This window comes from Neolamprologus brichardi, chromosome 7 (assembly GCF_056152115.1).
Source record: "Neolamprologus brichardi isolate AB-2024 chromosome 7, ASM5615211v1, whole genome shotgun sequence".
Taxonomy (NCBI): domain Eukaryota; kingdom Metazoa; phylum Chordata; class Actinopteri; order Cichliformes; family Cichlidae; genus Neolamprologus; species Neolamprologus brichardi.
In genome coordinates, this window is record NC_142110.1 from 56070495 (window position 1) to 56092430 (window position 21936).

The 21936-nt window shown below is 39.0% G+C and overlaps 1 protein-coding gene across 1 annotated transcript in view; it reads left to right on the top strand.

The window, feature by feature from the left end:
• The window catches only part of zswim6 (zinc finger, SWIM-type containing 6), a 50711-nt gene that overhangs the window by 12613 nt on the left and 16162 nt on the right, over positions 1–21936 (top strand). The window contains exons 2-8 of the mRNA XM_087843912.1: positions 12963–13319; positions 14438–14586; positions 15106–15256; positions 18112–18291; positions 19288–19464; positions 19559–19705; positions 20864–21004. Of these exons, the coding sequence (XP_087700038.1) occupies positions 12963–13319; positions 14438–14586; positions 15106–15256; positions 18112–18291; positions 19288–19464; positions 19559–19705; positions 20864–21004 (1302 nt within the window). The remainder of the gene's footprint in view (positions 1–12962; positions 13320–14437; positions 14587–15105; positions 15257–18111; positions 18292–19287; positions 19465–19558; positions 19706–20863; positions 21005–21936) is intronic.

The following is a 21936-nucleotide window of genomic DNA, read 5'->3' on the forward strand; positions in this document are numbered from 1 at the left end:
TAACTCTGGTTTGATGCGCTGCCATGATAAGGTGTGACCCGCATCCTGTTTTGACAGCGAGGGGCCCCTCCTCTGCTGTGACGCTGTAGGAAAGCATTCTTTTCCTCCTGGAGGCATGCCGTTTGTGACGTTACACTGTGACAGTTAAACAGTTGGTCTGAGACAAAGGCGAGCACAGGGCATGTCGTCAGGCTAACAGTTCAACACGCATGTTGCATTCGATCGGGTTTTGATTGAGTGTTGATTTATTTATATATGAACAAGTAGAGCATGAACCACTGCTTTAAGAGCACAGCCTGGTTTGCCATTCTGTCTTTTGACGGGCCTTTAAATTGCACAACAACAACAACACATACACCAGCGTGTACTTATATTAAAACACAGATCAGAATCTCCAATAAGGAAAGATTTAAAAGCTTGAAACATTGAACTCAACAGTATACATAGAGCTTATATATGATGTACAGCATGCTTACATACCAGTGTCTCAATGCAATGTTTCAAGTGGACTTTCCTTTTTTGTTTTTTTTTAGAAACTTCTAAAGTGTGTGTGTGTGTGTGTGTGTGTGTGTGTGTGTGTGTGTGTGTGTGTGTGTGTGTGTGTGTGTGTGTGTGTGTGTGTGTGTGTTCTTTTTTTTTTCCACTGAGAATAGTTCAAGCAAACTCAGAGAACATCTGCATCAGCTGAACAGCATTTAAAGAACACAACTGTCATAATGATTCAGAAACTCTGAGTCATCATTTACTTGAACACACAGTATAAGGGAACTGTGCCCTTTTAGTTCTCTCTTTTTGATGTCTCCGGGTTTACTTTGGTAGAAATGTATGCAAACACAGTGTGTGAAAAGTGAGATATGAAAATACGCTTACTGGAAAGGGTTGGCGCAGCCACATTTGGTTTGGTTTAGTCACTTATATCGTTCATGTTCAGTGATGCTCTTTTGACTTGCAAGATGCAAATGTTAGTAAAACTCAAGGAACTAACGTAGTTGCGTACATTCTAAAAGAAATGTACGCAATTTCTTTTAGAAGGGGAGATCTGTTTTAAATTTACTGCCATACATACGCACAGCCTATATTGCTGTCGTCAGGCTTTTTGTAACCTCAAGGAATCAACTGGTGTTAGTGCAGAGGTCAATGGTCACAGTGCTTCCTGAAAAGAAAACCTTGTTTGCTGGTGCTGCAGAATCTGGCAGACTAGACTTTGCACATATACTTTAAGGGTTTTTTGTTGGGGCTTTTTGTGGACATGTTAGACTTTTGGTTTAGTTCACCCTTTAAAGCTTTGCACTACCCACATATTTCATTTTCACCGTAGCGAGAAGAAAGAGTCATTATTGGTGTAGCGGTGTATATAAAGATGACAGTCGACAATCTCCCCTGCTCCCCCAATGATGACTTTTAACACCTCAGCATATATCAATAAAGATGAGGTTTGATGGCCATTAGAATAGTTTTCGGGATTTTCTGAGGGTAGCTGCATGGGCAGAGACCACCCTCGCTAACTTGTGACGCAAACCACAACATTCTGTTCTATAAGCGCGCCTGAAGTGTGACACAAAGTGCTAATTTCCGAGCATTCCTTATAGAAGGATTATTTTTGTATGAGTCAGTTTCTTCTGTTCTAATGATGCTTTGAAAATATTTTTTTGGCTTTATTTGAGTGGGAAATGTGAGGGATAATTCTGTATTTGTTTTAAATGTTTCAGCTGGTTATAGGGTGCACCTGGTGATAGTATTTTTATTTATAAATAGAAGTAATGATAGTTTCAATATCATAGCGTACTAACAACATTCTAGCAGGGAAATTCCTGGATATAAAAAAACCCACAATGTTTCCAGTGTTTTGGGTTTTTTTAAAAAGTTGTTCAGCGTAAAACTAGAACACCTCATGAATTTTCTTAGCTCTCATGAAGTCCAAAGACTTTATAAGCAGCAACTTAGGCCTCAGTCTCAGTCACACAGGCGTGGACACCGTTTGGCGACTTGGCAGCATCAAACCGTCTAGGAAAAATTTGTATTCCCCAACCACTTGGCGGGTGGTTGATGGAGGTTGCTGGCTATTGCCACGTGAAATTGGTTGCAAAGAGGTTTTGGTCGGAACTAAAATGATAGTTTAATTTTTGATATCAAAAGGTTATTTCTCTCCGGGCCGTGGTGGAACTTGAAAAGTCGCTGCAACCAGCACATTTCAAAAGGTGCAACTTTCAATTTGAAGGCTAATGTTCTTCATTTCCAGTTTGGATCACACTTTCACACTTGTCACAGTTTCACTACTGCTTGGTGAATAGTTTGACTGTTTGGAAACAAGTAGGTGTCTTCTATTTGGCTGTGGACTGTGGTAACCTGCTAGTGACCAGAACAGTTACTAGCAGGTCTTTGGTACAGCGCCATATATCTCTTTGCGAACAACTTCATGCTCGTAACAGCCCCCGACCTCCAGCAACCACCAACAATCACTTCCCAGCTGGTCCCAGATTACACACATTTTACTGGTGAACTGTGGTTACCAGCAAGTTTCACATCAACTTTCAGTGACTGGTGGTTACCAGATGGTCCCTGACAGGTCTCTAGGCTTGTGTAACTGAGGCTGAAGAACGCCATGAGTGCCGTTGAAGGTCGTGGGAACAGAGCTATATTTTTCCCCAAAAATAAACCAATCACAACCAAATTTGAGTCCTCTATGTAACAATTTTCCTAACAACTGTGTAAGAAAAATAAGAATAATGTAAGTATTTTAACTTTTAGATATATTTCTGAGCCTCGTACTTTAACAGAGCACTAAAATTTCGTGCTTCATCTTGCTATTCTTCTACCCCTCTCCACAAGACACTTTTTTATTACTAAGGCATTGCTTACACATGTAGTGTATATGTATTGTCGTCTTTTCCCCCCCCTTTATTTTCTTTTGCAGTGACGGAGACAATAATCTCAGGAGATGGTGTGTACTGATTCAGTTAAGGAAAATGGTGACATTAAAGAGAAATCAAAATGCAGAAACAGCTGGAGTTGCACCAGCACAGTCCCACCGGAGCAAAAAAAATATTCAACTTAACTCTAAGTTAACTTTATCCGCTCAGTCTGAGCTGCCTCCTCTTTCCACATTGACTTTTTTTTCTTGGTTATTTTTGGTCATTGCCATGGCGCATGTGGTCAAAGATACAGAGATACAATGTTAATATTTTAGAGGACTGAGTGTTCCTCGGTAACTGTACAGCAGGTCATCTGCTAATCGGAAGGGTGGTTGTTCGATCCCTGGCTGCTGCTGTCTCCATACCAAATATCCTTGGGCAAGATACTAACCCCAAGTTGCTCTCCGATGCACCCGTCAGCGTATGAATGTGTGTGAATGTTAGACAGAAAGCACTTACATAGAAAAAGCATCGCAAAAAGTGCTTGTATGAACGGGTGAATGAGGCAAGTTGTGTAAAGCCCTTTGAGTGCAGCACGTGTGTATGAATATGTTGCAGCCATTTAATGTATTAGGGTGGCATCTGAATCTCTATATGTATATTTGATCTTCTGCCAGTTTTATGTCAGTTTAACTTGGCATTAAGACTGCAAAGACGTTGAAGCCAACCTAAAAGGAGGCTAATAATAATAATGATAATAATAATATCCCCATTATGTTTAAAAGGAAAGTGTAACATTCTGTAATATAAGTCGCTTTTAGAGTTAGATGAAAAATGTGATCCTAGTTCATGAAACGCACAAGGGGGAAATGGCTAGCCTTACTGGATGCTGTCATGCTAAAAATAATATAACAAATAGCCTGAAAACGCATTTCTTAGACCTTTTTGTTTTTAACCTACAGTAGGAGCAGTGCTGTTTATTGCAACATTAGGTTTTACCTTCTTCTTTTTAAATTTAGTGTTGCTGAACAATACCAGCTCAGCTATATAAGATATGTTACAGAAATGCATAAAATCCTTATCTTATAGCTAATTTTATAGATGACTTAGGAAAGAGTTAACTTTGTTGGAAATAAATAAGCCAGGAAATGTCCAAACCGGAAATAATCCTGTACTTATGCCATGTTAAAAATCCAACTTTGTGTTAAACTGCATCCAGTTTCAGCTACCCATGCCCTGGTTTCTTCTTCATATTTAGCATACACACATAAAAGAAGTATTGATCTTCTTATCTAGCTCCCAGCTCTCAGTGTCCCAAAGTGTCAAACAAGTCCTCTCAGGTACACGGTTCGCAGAATATTCACTAATCACATCTTGGAAAACAAGATTTGATCAGCTACAATCAGATCAACATGTAAGCAAACACTAAAAGCTTGCATTTGATTTTATTTATGTCTTTATGGGATTCCTGAGCTCATTAGTGGCAGCAACGCTGCTCTGCAAGGATCTCTGTGGAGACCGTGCAGTATCTCAGGGGTGGGAACAAATGGATTTGGAGAGAAGAAGCTCTGGCTGCCTTGCTGATGGTCCTCAGAGGCTAAACAAATGACTTTTGCAGAGCACATCGGGAACAGACACCACTCAAACAAATGCTTTTAAATGGGGAAAGATGGGGAGGCAAAGATCCTCTTCTGTCCCTTTAGAAGCTTGTTTTCAAACCTCTCATGGCCATTATTTTTCATCTTAGCAGAGGCACACTTACTTTTAAAATGCTGGTGAAACTGCATGTTTGTCTGTCCATGATCCTCCATGGAGGAGCTAGTTTAATCAGGGAGTGAAACACTGGAGGTTGTTTTCTGAAGTATTTTCAACTCACAGCACCATGTGCCCTGTACTCTGTGTGACTTTAGACATTTATACTGTGTAAGAAGAGTCTCTAAAATAAATAAACACCAGAAAACACCACAAACCACCATCATATATATATATATATATATATATATATATATATATATATATATATATATATATATATATATATATATATATATATTTATTGGTGGCCATTTAGAACTTTATTCTTTCATGAGTTATTTGCAAGTTTCTGACCACTGTGAACAAAGAGAAACTTGTAAATATCTCATGAAAGAATAAAGTTATGTTGAAACCAAGCACACCATTGTTTTTCTTGTGACATTACCAATAAGTTTGATGTGTCACATGGCCCTCTTCCTATTGAAAAAATAAAAGTTGTATCCAAGATGGCCGACTTCTAAATGGCCACCATGGTCACCACCCATCTTGAGGAGTTTGCCCCCTCACATATACTAATGTGCCACAAACAGGACTTTAATATCACCAACCATTCCCATGTTATTACGGAGTATCCATATAAATGGCCCACCCTGTACATATCAGCTGCAAAGTGGCTTGTAGAAGCATAACAAACATGGACAGGCTGAAGCAGCTTAAGTAGCACGCTCTATTTAAGATAGTGAGTTTGCTAAGCAGAAGAGTATCAGCTGATGTGGCCCAATATTGGATCTACTGATCTCAGGATTTTCGTGGATCTTTGTCTAAGTCTGGTCTGAAGTAACACGGTGCTTGATTTATCAGATTTGAAAAGATTTTAATCTACAAAAAACAATATTCTGCAGTTATTCTAGATATCAATATGTATCTTTTTTTCAGTATTTGGATCTTTTAAAGTCCAAACAATTAATTTAATAATAGAGAAATCATTTGCACTCTAATCAAAATAATAATATAGTCTTTTGCAATTCAAGACTTGGAAAAATGCTTGACTGCTATGTATGACACCTGCTCTCATAGTCCTCAAATTGCATTACATGAAGGCAGTAAGGAGTGCAGCATCTCTAAGTGCTTTGATAGTTATGTTATTAATCGATTCATCTGCTGCCGCTGCTATTAGAGTGGTATGTCGCTGTTAAAAGGCCGGTCTCTCTATCCTTTTGCTGCCAGATTAAGTAATTCCAACTGCAGTTGTTCTTTCAAAACCATAAGAGTTTTCCCCCCATCCTTGCTACAGGCCAGACAGGCTTCATTGGAGCCTGAATCGCAGCAGTTAAACTCAAATATCAGCCTCTTTTTATTGCATGGTGAAATGGGCTTCCATGGTGTTTGCTGGAGTTGTTGTTTTTGGGTTGTTTTCTAATTTTTATTTTTATTTTTTCGGAGTGATGAAGACCGTATGCAGTTTCTCATGCATTGTGAAGGTGGCCTCTTGCTTTTCTGACAGTGCTGAGGAATTTCTGTCTGCTCAGTCAGAGGAGGACTCATTCAGCTGTGTAGTATTTCATCGCAGTTTGCTATTTCTAGAGTTCTGTTTCAAAAGCAGGACATTGGATACAAGGAAGGAGATCACTGTCTTTGGCTATAGTCTTGTTTTCCCTAATTACTTTTAGTCACTGTAGGGCTGTGAGAAGTGGCAGGTATGACATTTATCGGCTAGCGTGTGAGGTTCACGGTGTGAGGAAGGAGCTTTTGGTGTTCACTTAAGAGGAACACAGATTGACCTAGTTAACTCAAATCCTCATTGACCTTATTTCAGGTTTGCCTCCATCAGCTCCTTTCAAGCCCCTTTTTCTGGCAGGTTAACTTATTGACAGTGGCTAACCCAGTCACAGGGGGTGGGGGCAGTGTACTCTTAGTGACACAGCCAGTCTTAGTGGGAAGGATTGCTTCAGGAAGGCCTCCTGGCATAAAGATTTTGCCAAATTAAAAACATGAATCATCAAGAATGAGATTTCCATACCGGATTGTCTGGGCCTGGGCTTACAACCTCTGCCTCCAGTTTTGTTGGCCAATGGGGTGCCAGTGGAAACTGTGTTCCTACTGGCCACAGACTAATGAAGAGGACAAGGGGGAAAGGCATGTTCGAAGACCGTTAAAGAGAAGGAAAAGGACTTCAAATGTAAGGGCTGTGGTGGTAAAGGGAAAGAGATGTTTGTTATGATGGAGAGAAGGATTTGGGAGTGCTAGGCTAGGCAAGGGTTGAAATGGGTATGTAGTATGAGTATGTATGAGTATTATAAGAGGGATAGCTCAGGTTTCAGGCATGTGTAGAGGAAGGTTACTGAAAAAAATTGACAAAGAATGTTGATTATGGAGTTCCCTTTAATGGTTGCCACCACCATCAAGCTGTTAAAAGAAAAGAAGAAGACCTTATTAACAGTGGCTCTTTCATGTACAGTTACATATTAAATACTAACTTTGCATTAAAATAAGAACTAGAATTAACATAGATTGTATTTCTTTTCCCTTCAGTCCAGAAAATAGTTTTCACAATATTATGTCTCAGCATTGTCGACCTTTGGTCTTGTCACCTATGTCACCTATAGTGGGATATTATGGTGTATTTAACATATAATTCAATCTGAAACAAGTTCATCTTTAAATATATTTTTTTTCAAGTTTCTCCTGAGATACTAAATTCACTAGAATGAGTCTAGGGGGATAAACCACAAACATATCGCTGACAGCTACTGCTATTGACAGGTGGGAAGTGTATATTAAAAAATTTAAAAAGGAAGATTAAAAAATGCCTCTAATTTGAATTCTGCAATTAATAATTTTGTTGTCTACAACTGTTTTAGCTTGAGTTAGGTAGCTTGCCGATTAAGCCAATGCTCAAACTATGAGTAGTTTTAAATCAGCAGTTCTGTAGCAGTGGAGCATAAGGATTACATTAACCAGTAAAAAGCCATCACCCATACCTGTTTATGATTCATATGGAAAACATGAAAAAGAAATGGTATTGTGATGGTATTGCACAAGCGCTATAGTGCAAGTTCTTAAGTGTAAGAAAAAAGATCAGACTGGCTTTCACTCATAATGCAAGGAAATTGCATAATAACACAACATCCCATTCATTAGCCTTAACAGTTTTATTCTGTCTCGCAAGAAAAAAAAAAAGATGAAATCATGAATTTGTTAGAAAAATTTGTTGATCCAATCAACTGCTAGAAATAATTAATCACAAAAATCAATTAAGATTAGTGGCTATACCATAAAGCTCTGAAAGTGCAAGCTGATCTAAAACCAGTAATTAAAGACAGATGGTGATGAGTCCACTGTAACTATCGATTGGTTGTTTACTGTTCCTTCCTACAGCCCCAGAGGCACCTCGGTATCTCTATGGGTGAGGGATTAGGTTTCCCATTGTCACCAGAACCAACACACAATGCACACACTGATAAAGTCAAGATACCACCTTGGCTGAAATGCTTGGCCACACTGCGGTGACTTACCCCTTACAGCCACAATTTCAGTGTGCAACAAAGCTCACAGTTGGTGGCACAAACACCTTCTGAGGCTGAACTCTACATAGAGCTGAGCTACTGCTGTTTCACGGGCTAACATCCTATGCCTGTTTTCAACCACAGCCCCCTTCCTCCTCTATATAAGCCGTCTCTATAGGATTCAGTGAATCCTATAGAGACGGCTTAACTGGGAGTGAAGTGTTAAACCTCAATTTTGCAAGCTGTATTCAGGGTATCTGCAGCTCTCTTTATATCTGAAGAAGCAATTTTCTTTTAAAAGCAAGTTTCTTTTTAAACAGCATGTACAATGGCCCTTAATGCACTGAGGCGTATTCAGATGCACCAAAACAAATAAAGAAAGCATCTTCACTAATATGACAAGCACGTATGCAGTATGTACTTGCTAAAAGTGGTTGGCTTGGTATTGAAAACTAAACCAGCATTATGTGCGGAATGTACATTGCAGATAATGCTAATAGCCTCCCACTATTTTATTATTTGGTCCTGCTTTTGGTTCTTTCTGCACACAAATATTACAAAATAAAATGCAAATATAGTATTAAATATTATTTTTTCCCTAATTGTTCTAAAACAATTAGATTAAGCTGTTTAATCTTTGCTGGAAACAAAGCCCCAGAGGCCTCACTCACATATGGCTAGATGCTGGTTAGTGACACCCTAGAAACCAAATTTCACTAGAGAAATAAAATTTGTTCCTGATTGGTTGGCAAGTGGTTGCAGGAGATTCCTCGCTGTCGCTGGGTGAAATTAGTTGCACAGGGGGTGCTGGACCAGCAGATTGTGATGCATAGAAGATGCCTACATGTATGCAAACAGTCACTAACTAACCACTGAGTTATAGTGAAACTTGAAAAAGTGTGTCGCAAACCAGATTCGGAGAACTTCAAAGTAAACGTTTTGTCTTATTGTTGAAACCAACATGTTTCAAAAGGATCATTCTTTACTTTAAGGACAAATACGCTCTCTTTCTGGTTAGTGTTTATTTCACTAACACTTAGCAAGTAGTTGGCGACCATTTGCAGATAAATTGACATCTTACGCACTGACCTTGATGCAACTTAAAACTGTGAGGAAATGAATAGTGGTTGACTCTGTTTGTGACCTCTCTTGCAAAGAATTGCAACCAGTTTCATCAACCAAGCAGCCTCAAGATGAACCAGTGGTGGTGTCCAGGGCTTGTTAGGTACTTGTACAGTAGAAGACCCCCATACCTTGAAATTACAACTCGACACTGGTGAACTGCAGTATGATTACATAGAAAACAAACCGGTAGTATGCATTAGTTCCAGGGTTCCCAAAGTGCCCCAAAGACCAAGAGCAGTCCTTGAGATTTCATTCATGGAGAGCTCTTATATTTAGCAGCGCAGAATTAGGGGTAAATGTAACAATCACTTTTCTAGTGGTCAAAGTGGAATAAAGTAGCACAACAGTAACAATTACCAATGTAACTATCACCCCCCTAAATGGAAGTATAGGTAACATAAATATAAAAAACGTCTTTGCATTTCTACTGCATCACATCTCCAGCTTTAGTTCTTAAAATGCTCCAGACTAGTTTCCTGATGTGTTGGGAGGGAAGGAGTTAAGTATGGTTGCTATGTGGTGTACAGAGCTGTATTATGCAAGCTGTGAAGAGCAGACAGAGAGAGTGAGGAAGTGCATTACAGAATGCTGAGCTCAGGGCTTTGGCTCGCCGCCAAGCAACTCCTGCATGTGCTCACTGACACACTCAGCTGAGGGCATACCGATTTTTCCAGCAGCACAGTGGTGGCCTCCTCCCTCCTCTCGAGTCACTCTCTTTCTGTTACGTCAGTGGTTCAGCTGTAGGCCAGGCATGACTGGGGCAGGGCGGCGTAACGGAGAGCACCACACATTTCATCTCGTGTGTGTGTGTGTGTGTGTGTGTGTGTGTGTGTGTGTGTGTGTGTGAGTGTGAGTGTGTGTGTATGTGTGTGTCTGTATAAAAAAAAAGACAGGATGTGGACTGGTGGTTGTGTGGTTGACTGAGTGTCTGCTCAACTGGAAAAGCAGAAAGAACTGAAACACCTTAGTTTTTTTTCTCTTTTCTATTTCTATACAAGTTTCACTCTCAGATATTGTCTTGTAGTCCTTCCGCCTCTTTTGTTTTTTTCTCACAAAGCACCATCACATCTGCAGACAAACACCTACTCTTCTTCGCTTCTTTTACCAAGCAAGGGAACATCCGATTTTGATGTTGCAACTGCAGAAGTTGCATTCAGCACTAACATTAATAGCTATAAATATGTGACCACGTGCGTCATAGCGATATTGCTGCAAATACTCATAGCTGTGACACAGATTTAGTGCTGTCCATAAAAACACTTGCGCCTCTCTTGATCTCTCTTCTTTTTAGTTTGATCTCTGGTTTCAAAGAAGTTGAGCCACAGATTTTACATTTATAATGTTATTCGATATAGGAAGGCTTTGAAAACATTTTTGCGTTTATTTAACAGTAAACAAATTTGTACTATGAGATTTGGTGAGAAAAAGTGAACTTGCAGGAAGTAGAACACTCGTGCTCACTTACTGTACTCGGGTTTTGTTGGTGTGCCATTACTTGGCCTGCAAAGACCAGGAGCTGATAGCTAAAGTTAGCTAGCATCTGGTCTTGCTCTTTTTCAACTCATGCAGCCTTTGCACAAGCTAAATGATTGCTGACTGTACAGAAAGTGTATTGTATCTCTTTAATATGCTTAAAGCAGACTTATAATGCTAGTTTCCAGTTCACTATTTTTATTCTTGAAATAATCTTGATCTCCTCCCTCGTGTATCCCATTAGTTCATCCTCTGTCTGAAAAAAAAGAAGCTGTTTTAGCTCCATTCCCTCTATCTTAAAGCCAACTTTGTTCTGACTGACTGCTTTTGACAAACAGAAAGTTCATACGTGGGGCTTCAGTCCTCACAGCCAGAGATATATGCCTGAGATGACCGGATATCATACAGATACAGTTAGAATAAGGAATATAAGTGTGTGTGTGCGTGTGTGCGTGTTAGTCTTGGTTGAATATCTTAACATCACTTTCTAAAGACATCTCATTTCTAAAGAGATATGATTTAAATCTCTTTCTGTCTGCTTTCAAATGATTACTTAAACATAGACAGCATCTGACAGAAGGTTGGCTCTTTAATGCATTTCCCATTTCCTTTGGCTCAAGCGACCATCTAATAATGCTGTCTGTCATCTGTCACTGTCTGGCATGGAGGCTTATCAGCCTCCCTGTTGGCCACATTACATGATTTTCAGTTTGAATGACAACATGATGCAAGATGTACATCATGCCCCTGCGATTCGAGGTCTAAATAAGCCACTGTTCTGCCTGTGTATCGTAAAATGAGCTGTGCATGTGCTCCCTGTAGTAAGATTAAAACAGTACAGACTAAATGAAATTGTTTATATCAGTTTAGCTCTGGCTGAGTTTATGAAACCATCTGTCATCAACTGATAACCCACTAACTCGGTCAGATTGCCCATTTATTCTAATTACAGAAGAATTTTCTCCATAAAGTACTTGTTGCATTGTCATATTCTGCCAAAACATGTCCATCTGTTATGGCTCTCAAAACTCAACACATATTTAAACCTCACTCCCACGTGGTGTTGCTGTTCTTTTAAATCTGTATTTGTCACATTTGGCTTTTATTTATGTTTTTTCCCTGTCAAAACCCCTAAGCTGGGAAGAGTAAGTTCAAGGTCACATTCACATTAAAATACGTTTTTTTAATTCTTTTTTTTCCCAAACACACTGAGGCCTGTACATTTTGGCCATGAGAGGGCCATAGGTTCAGAATACAATAACAGCTCTCAGTGCCTGTGAATGATCCTGTCATTGCTGAAGTGCTGTTCAGGGTAAGGTAAACATTAAAGGTGTTGTGGAAAGGAAATGAAAAGGAAATGAGAAAATTTTGGTCTTTGCACTCAGTCGTGCCCTTTACCTTTTTTGTATCCATTTTTTCACCTGGGCAGCACTTAGTCGATCACGTGAAATTAAGGTAGAACCAAAGAACGAGAATAGGATCATTCTGAACAACATCCAAAGATAAAAATAGTTGTATGAAGGGATACATTTGTAGTGAATTATTACCATAATCTGGCTGCTCATTGTTTAACTGACTGTTTTGAAATGCTCTCACTAGCTCCTTAATGCCAAAAAGTAGTTACATTATATTATATAGTATAATATGTTACCAAACATATATTATATGATATTATTGTATTGGATACAATTATAACAACAATAAGCTTCAATTCACGTTTTATTTAAAAAGTCCTAGAACACATATTTGTCTTAAGATACCTTATATTGTAAGGGCAACTGGCCTTTAATGTAAAAAAAAAAAAAAAAAAAAAAAAGAAATAAAGAAAAAAAACAGATTATTTTAAGTCCTATAGAGTGTAAACAGTTAAGGATCCAGCACAGATCCGTGTGGTGCTCCATTATTTTGTATATTGTAAGGAACATGTTTTTTTGTTTGTTTGTTTGTTTGTTTGTTTGTTTTAAGATGTTGGCAAGTCATTTTGTTTAACTTTCTAAATTTAAGATACCAGTTTGTGTCTATTGTACCAATGTGCTCTGGGTAGCTCAGTAGATATTGCATGAGACTTTTAATCTCAAAATTGTGGGTTTGAGTTCCATACTGGATGCAGGTTTGTTGCAAATTATAAATAAACAAAGTATATCTTATTTTAATTTTAAGCCGTGGTTTGTGATTATGTACAGGGTGAAATTATGTACATGAAAATACATGGTGCGATTAATTTCTAATAGTCATTTCTGTCTCTTTGCAGGTTTTCACCTCAGTGGCACAGTAAGGGAACCCGCTACACCCTCTGAGCCAGAGCTAGTCTGCAATGTGAGCGTCAGCTTCGACCGCTGCAAAATCACAGCAGTGACATGCAGCTGCGGCAACAAGGACATTTTTTACTGTGCCCACGTTGTGGCACTCTCACTGTATCGAGTACGGAAGCCAGAGCAGGTCAAACTGCGCCTGCCCATCTCAGAGACTCTATTCCAAATGAACAGAGATCAACTGCAGAAGTTTGTTCAGTACCTAATCACAGTGCATCACACAGATGTGCTGCCGACAGCACAGAAGCTGGCAGATGAAATACTGTCACAGAACTCAGAGATCAACCAGGTCCACGGTGAGTGGAGCCACTGCTTTAAGGGTGGTTTGTGATTTTAGACAAAGACCAGGCTGTCCATAAACACAGAAACAGACACAAATAAATCCAGGTACCTGGATTAGATTAGATTTTCTTCATCTTCCATCAGTGGATTTCCAGTTGTCATCTCCATATGTACTGTGTATGTAAGTGCACCTGTACTACAGCATACAAGAAGAATACTTTGTGTGTATTTGTGATACATTGTGACACATAAGTCCCCATTTCATATATATTTGAGCAAACGTCTGCCTGAATACATTATCTTATGCTAAAAAGCATCTCTTGTATATGTAGCTTTAGTATCTTAAAATTAAACTGAAAATTACCTTCTTGAACAAATTATCTGCCTGAAAATGTACTTGTGTGTTTCTGAATTACTTTAGTATTAATGGTCTTATGTAGATTGTTGTACTAAATAGAACAAATTTAAAGTAGTGCTGCAGCTAACTATGATTTAATTTTGCTCCTGAAACTGTTGCCCGTATTGATGAATCATTTTACCCTTAAAATGTCAGAACATTGTGAAATTGTCCATTTTAACTTTCTGAATCCCAGGTTGAAGTATTTTACAATACAATATATGAATGCTTAAATTATGATTTAAATAACTGGTTATCAGAATAAGAGGATGACTAAGTGTGTACATATAGTGGAACATATTTAGCATAAACCTTATGGATTATATATTCCCTGGAGTTGGGTGTTAAGCGTTAGAAATGAAGGATGCACTCTTTGCTCATGTAGAATGCTTATTGTTGCAGATTTTGCAGTATTTTCACTATTGATCAGCATTTAAGCTTGCACAGCACTAATGCTTTAATGCAAAAGGTAAACTAGTAGATATGCTGATGGTGGCATATTCATTTTGTGCTCTTCCCTGAAAAGACACTTGTTTGGAAATCAGCGCAAGTTGTTTAATCATTGTTTAAAAATAATAAGACCATATGCATTAATGGACATACAAATATATAAGTACTTGTGCTTTTGATGCTTTCAAATTACATACTCTTTTGCACTGCATCAAATCAGTTTTTTTATGAGGACATCTAGTTGTTGTTAAGAGTTACTGACTTATTCATTTTCATTCACTGCAGGAGCTCCTGATCCGACAGCGGGGGCAAGTGTAGATGACGAGAACTGTTGGCATCTGGATGAGGAGCAAGTCCAGGAACAGGTCAAGCTCTTTCTCTCCCAGGGCGGGTACCATGGCTCAGGAAAGCAGCTCAACTTACTGTTCAGCAAGGTACTGACCCACTAATCACATCATGTCATATGTACGGCGATTTTGTTGATTTTATGTATATTTATTCTGATACTCTACAAGCTATTTGCACTGATGGTCAAAACACCTTCCAAATTTAATACCTTAAGGCAGGGGTGGGCAATTCCAGGCCCCGAGGGCCGGTGTTCTGCAGGTTTTAGATCTCACCTTGGGTCAACACACCTGAATCACATGATTAGTTCGTTACCAGGCCTCTGGAGAACTTCAGGAGCTAATTTAGCCATTTAAATCAGCTGTGTTGGTTCAAGGACACATCTAAAACCTACAGGGACACCGGCCCTCGAGGCCTGGAGTTGGCCACCCCTGCCTTAAGGGGTACCAGAATGATCCATGCTTGGTCTTTTATCATTTACATTAAAAGTGTTTTATTTCTTTGGTGAAATTAAAATAATCCACAACTGTCACCTTGATTTTGATCCTATTATCTGATTAAATAAAAGTGATATATACCGTTTACTCACAGTGACGTTGTCTCTGCAGGTGAGAGAGATGCTGAAGATGAGGGACTCCAATGGAGCTCGCATGTTAACACTGATCACAGAGCAGTTCATGGGTGACCCTAGATTGGCGCTGTGGAGGCAACAGGGGACGGCCATGACTGACAAGTACAGGCAGCTGTGGGACGAACTAGGTACAGTGATAACAGGCACACAAACAGAATTTCAACCAATTTGTGGCAGCTTTAGTGTGTGAGTGGCTACAGTGCAGTTCAACCAGCTGTCTTTTTCTTATGATACTCTTAACCCTTAGATGTCCTATTGTTTATTACCATTTATTACAGAAATACATTTTGAAATTCTGAGATTCAAAATCTTGCAAGATAAAGAATGTGAAATCCTTTGTATTCATCCACCGCTAGTTTTTATACGTTTATGTGAGCAATAAGCTTATTTACTGGTTTATTCTTAATGAATTAAAAAAAATTAACAAACATACAGGAAATCCTCAAATCGCAGTAGAAACCATAAAATATAAATATGTATTCAATATCTAAATGTCTAAAGCTAAGCCAGTGTTTACCTGCCTGAAACCTGATTTTTTTTTTCCTGTTCTCTAGCAGGGGGAAACTCCACTGTTTGCAAAAATAACTAGCTATGTAGAGTCTATAGAAAAATAACTCTTTGTCTCCCCTACTCTATGACCTTAGTAAACACTTTTCTGATAAGTTTATTATCTCAATCAGTAGTTTTACGTCTTATTGAATACAGTGTCATATGAATTTTGTAAATTATGCTCCCGGATAAAAAAAGTGATATCCTGTTTTAAAAAAACCAAACAAACAAAAATACAAAAAACAAATCAAATCAAGACTGATGTGATGGTCCATTTGAGGCCTCATAACAGGAGTTTGCTAATAGGTGACATCAGGATTCGCCCATCTTTTATATACAGTCTCTGGCTGTTTCTAATCGCTTGTCGCAGATGGTGACTGTTCCTTTTGCAGAAACAGACCAAAAACTAAACAAAACCAGCCAGACCCCAAGTGTAAAGCTGACATGTTTGCTTGTGATCAAAGATAACTCAGATTTCCCTTAAAAACAAACTCAAAATCCTGTTTTCATGAACATTTAAGTCCTTTTTATAAAAATTCTAATATTAAATCTTAAATTGTAAATATTAATGTTTTACTTATTTCCCCATCTCCTGTTTTCTTTCCTTCCCCTGTGTGTTGCTGTTGAAGATTCTTTCTCTGCATTTCGTCACTCACGTGTGACGTCGCCCTGCTGTTTTCCCTCCTCCGTGTTGTCCTTGATGCACCCCTAACAAAGAGACAGAGGATAAAGCCTGTCTCCTCCTTCCCCTTCCCCCTCATTGTGAGCCTCCCTCCCTCCCTCCTGTATTCACTTCATCCCTCCTCTCACCACTTGTCTTCTCTTTTTTTTGGACATCTTTTTTCCTTCAGTTTCGTTTTGCCCTAACATATTCATTATTCCCTTCATCCTTCTTCAGCCTCTTTGATTGTGTGTATGTGTGTGTTATTTTTTTCACTACTGTCTTCATGGTTTTAGGCAACAGTGCAATTAATCTCCCAATTGTTTATGGAGCTGCAACAATTAGTTGAGTAATACAGCATCAGGAATTGAATTGGCATAATCACTTACTGATTTTAGTCTTTTCCTTTTGTGGTGATTTTGTCACACAAAACAGAACATCATATATTAGCAGCACATGCTTGGACTGTTCAGAACGAATTGGCACTTTCTCGAATTTGGTTACAACAACAATATGAATATTTCCTTCCGCTTGGCATCTTTCTTGGCCTTAAGACAACAATTCTGATGGCTAAAGATCCAAACGGGACACACAAAAAAAAAACAAAAAAAAAAAAAAAAACCAATATGAATATTTCCTGCTGTCTTATCAATTCAGGTTTCAGCTTTGATTGCTTAGTCGATAACATAAAAATATATCCATCTGTTTGGTTGGATATGTAAAATGCTGGTCCAAAACTGTCTTTCAACTGTGTTATTTTTTTTTGTTTGTTTAAAAAAAGCTTTTTTTTGGTTCCAGTTTTTGAGCTTTTATTGATCTAACATGACAGCAAACTGATTCTTGACTTGACGTTACAAGCCTATAGACTGTATATCGAAGATGGACAGAGCCTAATCATCTGTAGGATTCACCTTTATTCTTTTGGCTGTTGGTGTTAGTTTTTCCAGAGCTAGAAATAACCATATTTAGAGAAGCCTATGATGTAGTTATTAACTAATGCTGACAAGCATGTGCTAACAAGCTGAATTAATAAACTAAAACATATGCAAACACATCCACACAGGCATGGATAGCTGCTGATTAGCGCTTAGCGGTCGAAGCATAGACTTCTTTGATGGTCTCAATCACACAGCAAGCTATATTACTTGACAGATAATTTCATTAAAATGCTATAATCTGCTATAATGCTATAATTTACATGAAAAGGTGACTTCAGCTAGTGCAGGTGAGGCTAATAGCTACACTTGCCAGTGTCAGCTTATCCATCAGTCAAAGTAGTCACCTCAAATTTTAAGCTTTATCAGTATCAAAAAGGATGAGTTATTAAAACAAAAACAGCTCTCTGATGTTTTGTAACGGGAAATTAGCTGTACTGAAATTTGAAACTGAAATTGGCTGTCCGAGTTTAACAGGGGAGGTAAATGGTCTGCTTTTGCAGCCAGCCTCAAGTGGCCATTAGAGGAACTGCAGATCCTTTCTTGTATTTCTTTTTTTTGTGGTCTTCCATGTTTGCTTCATTTTTCAGCCCTTAAGGTTGCCAGTTCAACTGAGCACAAAACAATCTCATGATTTATAAACCAGCATAATCAACAGTTTAATCAATAATGAAAGTATTGGCTAGCAGCAGCCCCCAATTATTTAACAAGTTAACTTGAAGCTACAAAACTTTATGGGTTATTAAATTCCTTTTTTTTTCATCCTGTTCTCTTGCTGTAAGTCTCAGAAGAAGGCGCAAAGTTTGTAAGCGTAATATATCTGGATATGTGTGTTCAGGAGCCCTGTGGATGTGCATCGTGCTGAACCCCCACTGCAAACCTGAGCAGAAGGCTTTCTGGCTACGTCAGCTTCGCAGGTGGAACAGCGTGGACGTCTGCCCCTTGGAGGACGGTAACCATAGTAGCGAACTGACCAATCTGACCAACGTTCTGCCCCAGGGCCCTGCTGGTAACCCAGGTGAGATGACACCAGGCAGAAATATGGCTTCCTATTGTTTTATTCCCAGACGCTCCCCTGCATCACATCATTTCTTTGTCCAATCTCCAGCAGCACTGCCCCCCCCCCCCCCCCCCCCAAAAAAAAAAAAAAAAAAAATCTAGTCTCCTTTCAATCTCGGCGGCTGTGAGCCTTTTTACCTTTTTACTAATAGAATGATCCTAATAACACATTTGAGGTCCTGAAGCTTTTTCTGGCTCTATTCTCTCCTCAGCTTTAGCTAAATCGGAGAAAATCCAGCGAAATTAATGTTTCTTTCAGGCAATAATAAAAATGTTTCAAATGAGCTGAAAGGACCTTTTATTACTGCTGAGATTTTTGCCTGTAACACTGCTGCACTTGTTATGTTACTGACCTTTTTTCAATTCAACTTATTCAACTTATTCATTATACATCTTGTCACTCTCTTATTCTTTGTCTTTTTCATATACACTCCCGATCAATAAATTGAATGCTTAAAAAAATGTTTTCTCTCACTGCCATTTCTTTTTGTTGCATGTTGAAGCTCTACTTGGAACCTTGTTAAGATCCAACCATGCAAAATATGATTTTTTTCTGCCATTTTTCAAGCAATCTTAAACTTTTGTATTCAGCTTTTGTAGCACTTTGGGAAATCTAAGACTGGAAATATAACTGTGTCACAAAAATGAAACCATCCATCAGGACTTTAACTCCTGGTCATTTTAACCCCTGATCATTCCAAAAATTTATCAAATCAAAAAAAAAGTTTGCGCTTGACCTCAGAGTCAGCCTCAGGTAGCCAAAGGAGGAACCCGAAGGGAACCAGTATCATGTAGGCTTTAAATAAATTTCTCAGATGGAAATTTAATTAATAAATTGCTTTGCCTTTATCATCAAACTATGTTGATTAAATAATCTAATTAGGCACACAAAATAAACCACCACACTCCACTACCTCGCAGCTTGACGTTTAAAAACATCTGACATCTCTCACAGACTCGCTGTCTCGGCCTCACCGGACGGTCTTCACACGAGCCATCGAGGCCTGCGACCTGCACTGGCAGGACCCCCACCTGCAAAACATCATTACGGAGGACCACTACACCAACTACTGCTACCATGAGAACCTCGACTCGTCCCTCTTCGACACCCGAGGGTGGCCTTTGTGGCATGGTGAGAGAGAAGAGTTGTGGTTAGAGATAACAAGAAATAAATGTAGAAAAAAAAGCAGAAGGAATACAAATGAAATAACTTCTCCTTCCCACAGAGCACGTCCCTACAGCGTGTGCCCGAGTGGATGCCCTGAGATCACACGGATACCCCAAAGAAGCGCTCAGGCTGGCCATCGCCATTGTCAACACACTGCGGCGGCAGCAGCAGAAACAGCTGGAGCTCTTTCGCTCCCACAAAAAAGGTCAGCGTACCCTCTTTTAATGTGCTCTTTAGTTTTGCTTTCCTACTTTTAATCAGTGCCCTCCAAAGTCTGTTTTCATTTTACTGCTGTATTATCTGTATACACAACGTCTGTTCACCCGTGAAGAAGAACACATCCTCGCTTGCTCTTATTTAGGTTTCCCTCTTACAGGAACTTGGCCAGTCAAGCACGTATGCAACAAATGGAAAAATATTATTTTGCATTGAACTAAAGTGCAAATGTTCACGCATCTTTACAAACATCCATCTGTTTGATTGCTCTTGTTTTTGTTTTTTTGTTTGTTTGTTAAGGTTATTGGTGCTATCTGCTTGTATAATTCAAATTTGGGCTTGAACATTCATGGGGAACATTTATTTGGGAGATAGTCATTCTGAGTGAAGAGGGGGGGGGTTCAATTACTGCATTTGTGGAGCCCTGTGGCTCAGTCAAAGTTCTCTATGAAAGACTGGCTAACATAAATAGGGGCTTTTTATTAACTGTAAATCATGCAAAATTATGCCAACAGAGCTGTAGAATAAAAATAGAGACCTAGAAATTTGCATGTGTGGATTAAGTGGAACTGCATCTTGGAGACCTTTACCACAGGTTATTTGTTCTTTGTGCTTTATGGAGTAGATTAAAGTGTCTCTGCGTATCTGTATCTATATATTCCTATCTATGTATTCTTTCAATGACACTGACATCATGGCTCTGTGGGGGTCACACCATCTGTTGCTGGAGACCCTTTTTAGATATGCATACAAGCTGTATTTAGTTGTCTGTGACACTTTCTATCAGTTTAACACCAGAGTGTCAACAGTTCATCAACAGTCATTTACGACCATTAAAGATTATTTCATATGCAGAAATTTATATCCAACTCTGTTCTGGTGACAGGAAATATTAAAAAAAGACAATATAGAAACAACAGGAAATATTAAAAAAAGACAATATAGAAACAACAGGAAAAGAGGATGTGTGGTGGATTTGGGTTGCAAAGGGGCTTGCAGAAATGTGTGCAGGCTTAAGTCAGTTAAATAGTATACCCTATATGAGATACATGGATGTTTTAGGCTTATTCAGCATCATGACATGGTCTTCCAAGCCTGCCTAAACTAATGTTATAAACTAATACTTAGTGTCTTTGTGTTACTGCAGAGCTGCTAAACAGAGGAATTACAGCAGTCACCAACCTGGAAGGATGGGTGGGCCACCCTCTGGACCCCATCGGCACTCTTTTCAGCACCCTCATGGAGACGGGGAGGGGCAGCGAGGAGGGAACTCTACTTGATTTCTCAGGTGCGTGCAGATTGCTCACATCCTCTGGTGCCAAAATTCTTTCTGAAGACGGGTGCCTTTGTTTGCTCTAATTCTATGTCCTTTTTTGGCGGGAGGGGGGGACAGTTGATAATATTTATGGAAGATGTGTGTTTGCTGAAATTACCTAGAGAACCCTACAAGGCACAGATTTTTAAGAGGTAATAGGGCAAAAGTATGGTCACTGATGAGCTTTAACATTTTACTGGATTTCGTAGTGTTACCATAGGATGCAAAGTCAAAGAAATGTAGTGGTAGTAGAAAGTACAATGTTGTCCTCTGAATGCAATGATATAGAAATATACACTAGCTGAAAATGAAAATACTCAAGTGATTATGTATGTATGGTTGCTTTCCTTTGCTGCAGATGTTATACACACACACACACACACACACACACACACACACACACACACACACACACACACACACACACACTCATTTTCCAGAGTGTGCCTCCAACATTTACACTGCAGTGATTGTATCTTCTCTGTCAGAGCTGCAGGCCCTCAGGTCGCAATCAGCACAGATGACACAGACATGCTGATTGGCCTCCAGTCATCCTCCAATAACAGCTCATGAATAAGAAATGCAGCAGGAAAAACACTCCAATTAAAATGCATTAATTATGCAGGGAGCTCAGCGAGACGAATTTCAGCGTACTGTAGCCAGAACAGACGTCACATTAGCACTCGGTTTTGCTTGTAAAGAACAGTTTCTTCAGGAACTGCTCAGGGCCCTTCATTTTTATGTTCTAGATTTAATTTAAAAAAAATAACCCTGATTTTTATACACCATCAATCTACAATGAATTCTTAATGAAAACTGAACTCTCCTTATTAAATTAAAAAAGTTTTCAGAGACTTAATTCAGTACTTTGTAGAGGTACCCTTAGCTGCAGTTATGTAATTGTG